The 10,663-nt window shown below is 42.4% G+C and overlaps 1 protein-coding gene across 1 annotated transcript; it reads right to left on the bottom strand.

The window, feature by feature from the left end:
* Positions 1-1,391: 1,391 nt before the first annotated feature.
* Positions 1,392-9,655, bottom strand: LOC117546798. Its single transcript, XM_034217160.1, has 5 exons — positions 8,660-9,655; positions 7,824-7,949; positions 6,461-6,592; positions 5,645-5,771; positions 1,392-2,249 (listed from the first exon to the last, which is right to left on the bottom strand). The coding sequence occupies exons 1-5, from the start codon at positions 8,907-8,909 to the stop codon at positions 2,141-2,143; spliced, it is 744 nt and encodes a 247-aa protein (XP_034073051.1). The 5' UTR covers positions 8,910-9,655; the 3' UTR covers positions 1,392-2,140.
* Between the last annotated feature and the right edge of the window lie 1,008 nt (positions 9,656-10,663).

Below are 10,663 nucleotides of genomic sequence, written 5' to 3'. Positions count from 1 at the left end.
CCTGATGTTTGGACCCAGGTTTAGCTGACTGCAGGTTTCTTTTTTATTCCCATTAATGCGAGATGTAAATCCTACACAGGATGACGAGTAAGAATCACTCATTGGTTCCTGTGTCGTAGAAGAGATGAAGTATTTGAAGTCACTTTTTACAGCTGTCACATTTGATATTTAGTTGCCAAAAAAAGGCAGAGGAACATATTATCACACGTTTGTGTAATAATTATCACTTCTTTTTTTTCAGGGTGAAAATGTAGACGTGTATCTTGTTTTGTGTAAAGAGGCTTTATTTTGGGTTTGCAGAGTTGATTTCATTCATATCAGACGAACATCTTGGCTGGGGAAGATTTAGTTTGTGACACCACTTTCCATACAGAGAGGGCTAGAAGCAATAATGGCTGCTCTCCCTTTTTATACTGTACTGCATGTCAGATCCTGCCTTGATTTGATCTTTTAAAAAGCACTTAATACCCGAGTGGTTTGTCCAATAACCCTCTTAGTTTAGAAGCTTCATAGTTTCCTGTTTCTCCTGCACCGTTCATCACAATGTAAACCTATTGTTGGTGTAAAGCTAGTCAGACAAGAAGAGACGTTTTAGTAAAAATCCATTTATTTTGGGGACAATTCCATCGTAGCAACGTCTCCTCTCCACCTCCTCACCCATGCCATGCCTCTTGTTGTTTGTATGCCATATGTTTTGCACATTGTGTACATATTTATATAGATGTAATGCATATTTTTCTACATGTGTAACATCCATGGGTTCTCTATTTTGTACATACTCAAAAAGATGTATATATAAGTACTGTATGCCTTTACGAGTCAATAAAATGTGGTGTACTGTGACCGCCTCTGTAGACGTTAATGACATAATAGTTCATACATAATATTTCGTATACCCAGCAGCGAGAGCAAATATGCATGAGAAGAAGCCACAACATTTAAATTGTGTTACAGCTGTGCATGAAAACAGTTCTTTGTCAGGATGGATGAAACACAAATACGTGTTTGCATATATCCATCAAAGCATTTCTATTTACGTCTGAGATAACGAATGTTCCCAGATATATTTCCCTATACTGAGGAAAGCGCTCATAAAGGTAATTAGTTGACGGCACACTGGGATCCTAGATAGAAATCCTAATATCAGCAGTAGAAGCACCTTGAACTTGTTTGGAGGTCACATTAACCCTTTGAGACCCACGGGGGGCCGTATACGATCCCAAATATCACGTGAGACATGCCGTGCTTCTCTTAAACTACAGAAACGGCTATTCATTGAGGCGTTTACTTATTTCGATGATAAAATGTGTGCAATTTTCTGTGTTGAATGTTTCTTTCAATGTTATGTTTAGCAGTTATTTTCAAAGAAATAAGTAAAAAATTCAAGCTCCTTTTTTTTTTTTTTTAATGCTCAAATATCCCCTATTATAGTGTATATAAGTCTCTTATGAGTGACATATATCATTAGCTGAAGTTATGCTGATTTCTGGGATGTGTAAAACTTGATTATACTGTAAAGAAATTACAATTTATAAGGCCAAACACAAAAATATACAAACACGGAAATGTCCTATGTGGGTCTCAGAGGGTTAAGGGGTTTTGCAATGTGATCATATGCAGCTTTTCACCTCCATCAGTTTGGTGGAAGAAAACAGGATTCCCACCACAGAAGAAGAGCAATTTCCTGCTTTACGAAACACATGTTGCGTGCAGTGCTTTGAATGGTAGTTGTTGCGAGCTTAGAGAAGTATTAAAGTGCATCATCTACTGTAGCGAACACATTGATTATGAATAAGTACTTGATCTAATTCCCCCTTAAAAACATCCCTCAACTCGTCCACACATCAGTAAAGTGTCCTTTGCATTGGCAAGCTTAGAGATTTAAGTCCTTGCTCTGCAGAGATCCTGGTAGGCAGGCGTGTGAAACAAACACAGAAAGTCAGGGCGTTTTCCTTAAGTTATCTGAGCCTCTGGAGTTTTCTGCCAGCACTGAAGTTCAACCCAGGAAGTAAAGCCTGAATATGCTAAATAGTGGTGTCCCAGACAGCTCCAAAAACTCTTGGACGTCCTCACTCAAGCACAGAACTTCGTGATTTCACTGTACGGATCACACCAGTGCTGTTATTAAGTATCCTTCGTGTCATATTGGCTCGTAGGTGTGTATCTTTGCCTGGCAGCGGGGACACACGTGTTGCACGTTCTTGAACCGGTCGTTGAAGAAAGGGATGAGACAGCAGCCAAACACACCCCTGTGGAAGGAAGAGAAGTAACGGGGGAAGATCAAAGGTCTATCTTTGCAACAGGAAAGCTCTGCAATGACTACTGGTCTTTAAAGGTCCCCTATTATACTGTTTTTCATCAATATATTACAGGTCTCAGATACATTCAAAACATGTCTCTGAAGTGTTTGGCTCCAAATAGATCATTGCAGCATTACCCATAATCCCCTCTGTTTCAGCCCTGTTTCCAAAGTGCTGATTCTCTGTCTGTTACTTTAGATGAAAAATAAGGAGCCCCTCCCCCACGCCCCTCTGAGAGACATTTGGTTACAAAGAACACAATGGTGCTCTAGGAGGAGATTCAGGTGATAAGGGGGGGGGGGGGTTACCTTGGTTGCTGATTGGCTAATGGTTACACAGACAACAAATCGTTATGACATCATAAAGTGGCCAAAATCTGATGAGCTCATTTTCAGACAGGTTTTTATAGAAATGGATCAAAAAGAGAGAGAATCTTTGTTCCTGAAACTTTCAGAGTCTCTTTCCACAGAGGGGACACATGTTGATGTAGAAGAGACATGGAGAAGAGGGGACACATGTTGATGTAGAAGAGACCTGAAGAAGAGGGGACCACATGCTGATTGTCGAAGAGACATGGAGAAGAGGGGACACATGTTGATGTAGAAGAGACATGAAGAAGAGGGGACACATGTTGATGTAGAAGAGACATGAAGAAGAGGGGACACATGTGATGTGAAGAGGACATGAGAAGAGGGGGACACATGTTGATGTGGAAGAGACATGAAGAAGAGGGGACACATGTTGATTGAAGAAGAGACATGAAGAGAGGGAACATGTTGATGTAGAAGAGACCATTGAGACGAGGGGACACATGTTGATGCAGAAGAGGACATGAAGAAGAGGGGACACATGCTGATGTAGAAGAGACATGGAGAAGAGGGGACACATGTTGATGTAGAAGAGACATGAGAAGAGGGGACACATTCAGGGATGTAGGAGAGACATGAAGAAGAGGGGACACATGTTGATGTAGAAGAGACATGAAGAAGAGGGGACACATGTTTGATGTAGAAGAGAATGAAGAAGAGGGGACACATGTTGATGTAGAAGAGACATGAAGAAGAGGGACCTGTTGATGTAGAAGAGACATGAAGAAGAGGGGACACATGTTTGATGTAGAAGAGACATGAAGAAGAGGGGACACATGTTGATGTAGAAGAGACATGAAGAAGAGGGGACACATGTTGATGTAGAAGAGACATGGAGAAGAGGGGACACATGTTGATGCAGAAGAGACATGAAGAAGAGGGGACACATGTTGATGTAGAAGAGACATGAAGAAGAGGGGACACATGTTGATGTGGAAGAGACATGAAGAAGAGGGGACACATGTTGATGAAGAAGAGACATGAAGAAGAGGGGACACCATGTTGATGTAGAAGAGAACATGGAGAAGAGGGGACACATGTTGATGCAGAAGAGACATGAAGAAGAGGGGACACATGTGATGTAGAAGAGACATGGAGAAGAGGGGACACATGTTTGATGTAGGAGAGACATGAAGAAGAGGGGACACATGTTGATGTAGAAGAGACATGAAGAAGAGGGACACATGTTGATGTAGGCGAGGACATGAAGAAAAGGTGGACACATGTTGATGTAGAAGAGACTATGAAGAAGAGGGGACACATGCTGATTGTAGGAAGAGATCATGGAGAACAGATGGGAACCACTATGTTGATTGTAGAAGAGACATGAAGAAGCGGGGACCACAATGTGATGTAGAAGAGGACATGAAGAAGAGGGGACACATGGTTGATGTAGAAGAGGACATGAAGAAGAGTGGGGTACACATGTGCATGTGGGAAGAGGACATTGAAGAAGAGGGGACCACCATGTTGACTGAAGAAGAGGACATGAAGAAGAAGGGGACACATGTTGGATGTAAGAAGAGACATGGAGAGAGAGGGGACACATGTTGATGCATGAAGAGACATGAAGGAAGAGGGGGATCACCTGCTTGATGGTAGAAGATAGACATGGAGAAGAGGGGGACACATGTTGATGTAGGAAGAGACTATGGAGAAGAGGGGACACATGTTGCTGTAGTGAGAGACTATGAAGAAGAGGGAGCCACATGTTGATGTAGAAGAGACATGAAGAAGAGGGGACACATGTTGATGTAGAAGAGACATGAAGAAGAGGGGACACATGTTGATGTAGAAGAGACATGAAGAAGAGGGGACACATGTTGATGTAGAAGAGACATGAAGAAAGAGGGACACATGTTGATGTAGAAGAGACATGGAGAAGAGGGGACACATGTTGATGCAGAAGAGACATGAAGAAGAGGGGACACATGCTGATGTAGAAGAGACATGGAGAAGAGGGGACACATGTTGATGTAGAAGAGACATGAAGAAGAGGGGACACATGTTGATGTAGAAGAGACATGAAGAAGAGGGGACACATGTTGATGTAGAAGAGACATGAAGAAGAGGGGACACATGTTGATGTGGAAGAGACATGAAGAAGAGGGGACACATGTTGATGAAGAAGAGACATGAAGAAGAGGGGACACATGTTGATGTAGAAGAGACATGGAGAAGAGGGGACACATGTTGATGCAGAAGAGACATGAAGAAGAGGGGACACATGCTGATGTAGAAGAGACATGGAGAAGAGGGGACACATGTTGATGTAGAAGAGACATGGAGAAGAGGGGACACATGTTGATGTAGGAGAGACATGAAGAAGAGGGGACACATGTTGATGTAGAAGAGACATGAAGAAGAGGGGACACATGTTGATGTAGGAGAGACATGAAGAAAAGGGGACACATGTTGATGTAGGAGAGACATGAAGAAAAGGGGACACATGTTGATGTAGGAGAGACATGAAGAAAAGGGGACACATGTTGATGTAGGAGAGACATGAAGAAAAGGGGACACATGTTGATGTAGGAGAGACATGAAGAAAAGGGGACACATGTTGCTGTAGAAGAGACATGAAGAAGAGGGGACACATGTTGCTGTAGAAGAGACATGAAGAAGAGGGGACACATGTTGATGTAGGAGAGACATGAAGAAAAGGGGACACATGTTGATGTAGGAGAGACATGAAGAAAAGGGGACACATGTTGCTGTAGAAGAGACATGAAGAAGAGGGGACACATGTTGCTGTAGAAGAGACATGAAGAAGAGGGGACACATGTTGATGTAGAAGAGACATGAAGAAGAGGGGACACATGTTGCTGTAGAAGAGACATGAAGAAGAGGGGACACATGTTGATGTAGAAGAGACATGAAGAAGAGGGGACACATGCTGATGTAGAAGAGACATGAAGAAGTGGACTTTGCGTAATAGGAGACCTTTAAAACATGTCTACAACTGAAAACACGCACCCTAACATGGCGCACGTGCAGCAAATGATCCAGCTAGCTTCGCCCACCCTGCTGTGGGTCTCTGTGAGGACGACCTCCCCACAGCATGGACACCTCGTCTGCTCCGGGGTTTGGCAAAGACACTCCACTGACCGAAGAAATACAGGAAGAAGAATGGCATAACAAGACATCATTTAGAATGGGATAGAAAATATCAGGAAAAACGACAGGTTGAAAAAACATTCATAGTATGGTATATAAACATTACATTCTTCGTGTGTGTGTGTGTGTGTGTGTGTGTGTGTGTGTGTGTGTGTGTGTGTGTGTGTGTGTGTGTGTGTGTGTGTGTGTGTGTGTGGTGTGTGTGTGTGTGTGTGTGTGTGTGTGTGTGTGTGTGTGTGTGTGTGTGTGTGTGTGTGTGTGTGTGTGTGTGTGTGTGGTGTGTGTGTGTTGTGTGTGTGTGTGTGTGTGTGTGTGTGTGTGTGTGCTGTGTGTGTGTGTGTGTGTGTGTGTGTGTGTGTGTGTGTGGTGTGTGTGTGTGTGTGTGTGTGTGTGTGTGTGTGTGTGCTAGCATTACTCTACTTGTGGGGACCTACATCTGTTTACATAGTCACGTGTGGGGACTGGCTTCCCTTATGGGGACAAATTGGAGGTCCCCATGAGGGGAATCATTAATTTTAGGGTGAAGACTTGGTTAGGGTAAGGGTTAGGATAAGTCTCCAGAAAATGCATGTAAGTCAATGCAATGTCCCCTGAAGTGATGTGTGTGTGTGTGTATGTGTGTATGTGTGTGTGTGTGTGTGTGTGTGTGTGTGTGTGTGTGTGTGTGTGTTCTACCTGGAACCACTGGGTTTGCTGGTGTTTCTGTAACAGGCTCCGGAGCCACTTCCTCCTTCTCCAGCTGGGGGGGGGGCAGCATGTAGATCCCCCCACGGGGACCCTTAGTGTTATAAGAAGGGGCACATGGGCCTGATTAAGACATTTCAGTCAGACCACTCACTTAAAAATGTTGTTAACAGCAGAACATGTTTGTGTGTTGGCTCCGTACCGGTGAGGCAGAGGTGGCAAATCTCGCCTGATTCAAGAGTTGGTAACAACTTTGAGCATACTGCGTTTACTAGAATGAGACGTAGGTACTGAATACACGAAAACATTCAACTGTTGCAACTAAAAGCATAAAATAAACTATTTGCACAGGAAGCTGGGATGCCATTACTAAGTTAAGAAGTTAATCATAGCTGCTTTAAAATGGCAGTACTGTTCGAGTACATTTTCAGAATCAGAAACAGGTTTATTACCAGGTAGGTTCACACGTACGAGGAATTTGAGTTAGTGTCATGGTGCATACATAAAGGTAAAATTAAAAGAACTATTTTACGAAAACTATAATAACATGAACAAATATAAAAAAGAATAACAAATATAGTAAAATATAGCAGTATTTACATAGAAATAGAATGGAATAAAACATGGAATAAAATGTGGCAGTAATAAAAAAAGAAAACATAGCCATAGTACACCGAGTACTTTTCACCCGTACTTTTCGCGTTTAGTTCCGTTAGTACCCCTGATGTCGCGTTCACACCAAAAAAATAACGTGCCGGGAACTTTTCACCCCATTTTTAGCGTACTTTCCTGGGGAAAAAAGTACCACAGTTCTGATTGGCCAGTATGTTTTGTAGAGCCGCCATTTTATTATCCTCGCATTAGCATTATTAGCATTAGCATTAGCCCAGCGCACCAACGCAGAGAGAATAACTTATGGCAACACAAAATAAAACATGGGAGCGGTGGAGATGAGGAGGTGTCGGCGTTCAGGCGATTTACTCGGAAGGCTTCAGTAGAAGCAGCTGGGAGTCCCAGCAGCTTCGACTGAAGCCAGTCCCCAACTCCGGGGACTTCCAGCCGGGGACTCCGGGTGGCAGTATACGCCGTGAAGTGGTTTACGGCCTGCCAGTAAACCCAAAGCAGAAGAAGAAGAAGTGACGTCAGCGGCTTAATTTGCCTAATCCTCCCTCGGGGAACTTATTCCGGTGTGAATGCGATCGGCACTTAGTTGGTTCCATAGGGGAACTAAGTGCTGGGAACTAAGTGCTGGGAACTAAGTACGGCAGAGTACTTGGTGTGAACGCGGCTATTGTGTGCATTCATTTAATGCATTTTCCTACTAAAGCTGTAATCAGAGTGAAGGGTAACGTGCCTCTGTTAGCTGAGGGCTCGGAGGCATTCTTCTGTCTCTCCAGCTCCTCCTTCTTGGCCAGCAGCTGCTCCAGCTCCCTCCGGATGTTCTCCAGCTCACACAGCTGGTCGCTGTCCTCACAGGGCACTAACCCCACCACACACACAGGTTTACACACATTAAACAGATCTATAGCTGAGCATTACCTCAGACGAGAGGGCACACATCTTTAAATTAGATTCTATTGTTTCTTTTCCAATTCTTCATGAATATTTGATTACAAATGCAGCATTTTTTTTATTGAACATTCTCTTTTTCCTTCAACAGCTTCCATATTTGGTGACCTAATGACCCCAAATGAATGTAGCATTGTATGACTATACTGGATCAATAAGACACGCCTCTTTGAGTTAGATTTTTGTGTTTTTTTCTAATTTTAGATCAGACATATATTGAAATATGTGCCATCGTTAGGTCACATGAACGCTATTTAAAAGAAAAAATACTTTTAAAGAACAAATGCTGATGAATGAAATGATTAAAGGAAATATTCCTATAAAATTAACTTAATTTGAATAAAGGATATGAAATGGACAAGTTAGCGCAGGCGTCTTGTGCCATTCAAACAGTCATTTATTGAGAAGTGAAACCATGTGGTTAAAAGTAAGCGCTCAGCTTTTCTTACATTTAAATTTGACTTTTGCCTTTCTTTAATATTTGAACACAGTAAACACGCCTCAACGTTGATGAATACAAAAGACACACAAACCATTCTCAAAGCAATGCAGCAGCTGTCAATCACCAAACAGGATCATTTGGGAATTATTTGTGCTTATTCGTGTGGATTCATGACTCACGTTCCCCTGCGGTGGAGACGCCATCGTCCTTCTTCCTGAAGCGCTGCATCTCCAGCAGCATGAAGCGTCTGTTGTGGAGCTGCTTGATGCGAAACTCAATGAAGGCCTTTTGGGATTCGTGGTCCCCAGGCTGGAAGCCATGTTCAAAATCCTGCTGCTGCTCTTGTTGAGGCATTAAAGTGACGCTCGTGTTCTTCCCGATGCTCGGAGTCTGAGAGAAAGTCTGAAGAATCACCTGGTCCTGGTTCATCCTGGACTAAAGACCTGAAACAAGGTGGTTTTGAAAGTAGTTCTACCCACACTGAATCCTCAAATTAAATGGAAAACATGGAAACAAGCATCTGAATCCAGGTTGGAGTCCTTCTGGAGTAGGTTTCAAAAGCCTAGTTTCGAATCATCTGCTCAGGGAAACAGAAAGCTGGATGATGTCAAACATTTCAGTCTTCTCAAAATGATTTAAAACACAACAACTAATCCGAGGCATTGCAAAATAGTCTCATCTAAAAGTTATATTTCCATCGTCGACATTAGAAGCTTCAACACAGGCGCCTCTGGATGTGACTCAGGGTGAAATGATGTAAACAGCGTGCACAAACAGATCAGATCGTAAAACATGCAAATAATACGAGCCATGGGGCCTCTGCAGGACAATGGACAGTGGCTGGCGTTCACAGGAACACTGCTGCGGTCATGTGCAAGGTGATGACATTTACTTGTTTTGGTGCGACCTTTTTTAATCAGGGTGATTTATTCCATTTTTATTTGTTAAACAAATTCCTCTTGTCTTGTTTTCCTGGCACAGTTCATCATATTGTTTTTGTGGTTGTTAAGAATACATCCCAATGCGCAGTATGAGTTCACCTCGAAAACCAGATTATGTATTAAAGACTTTGAGCTTTTGTTATTAAAGGGCACCTATCATGCTATTTGTAGGCAATAGCATAGGTCTCAGATATATAAAAAAACATGTCTATGAAGTGTTTTGCTCAAAATACCAAACAGATCACCCATTCTAGCCATGCCTCATATCCCTCTGTTTCACTTCCTGTTTCAAAAGTGCTGATTTGGGTATAAAGCTTTAAAAAATAATACATTGATAAAAAAGAGTAGGGGGCTGAGCTCACGCGGGACCCGGCAGCTACCGTCTAAACTAAATGCTGCCGTGATGAAACGCCATATCATGGATTATCAAGGATTCTCTCTGAAACAGTCTGGAGCTCAAAGGCTTTCTCTCTTGCCGGTTATACCACAAGGTGAGTTCCTTTTTACTTCCTGCTTCTTCACACACATGCTCTCCAGTACAGGTTAGCTCTGAGTGTTAGCGATGCTAATGTAAACACCGACCATATTACGTCCAAAACAGTCGGGCATTGTTTCTGATAGCAACGTTTCTGATTGGGCCGTGGGTCCACCTTTCAGATATTACGTCATATCGGACGCAAATCTGGATCAGCTCCGTTGTTCCCCGTTTTTAGAGATTTGGGTACGGAGGAAAAGAGAGAGGGTTTTATTTTCTGACGCTGCTTGAGTTCCCCGACACACCGGGGACACATGTTTATGTATAAAATACATCAGGAAGTGCATTTTGCATGACAGGTCCCCTTTAAAATAAAAACCATACAGAGACTACCAAATTAACTCAATCTCACTCAGACGTACTGACAGTTAGTGCCTTTTAGATAGATAGCAACACATTTAAAGACAACAGACATATTCTTTCAACAGCATGACAACACATTTTAAAATGTTTATTTATTTACTAAAGGATTTCTTATTTTCTGTGCTGTAAAAATGAGGGGAAGTGCAGTTTGTGTCACATTATACGCAGAATGTTAGAAAGTATATAAGTGCAGCTTTAAAACTTGTGAAACGAGCACAAAGAGATATTTTGGTTTCTGTTTTACTTATTTAAGTTAGTACCAAACTACAACATTGACCACCATATCTCAAATATTCTTTTACAACAAAGCTTATCAGACATATTCAATTACCAATCAGAGAACA

Source organism: Gymnodraco acuticeps, unplaced genomic scaffold, assembly GCF_902827175.1.
Source record: "Gymnodraco acuticeps unplaced genomic scaffold, fGymAcu1.1, whole genome shotgun sequence".
In the NCBI taxonomy this organism is placed as follows: Eukaryota; Metazoa; Chordata; class Actinopteri; order Perciformes; family Bathydraconidae; genus Gymnodraco; species Gymnodraco acuticeps.
This window is presented reverse-complemented; position numbering and strand designations above follow the sequence as displayed.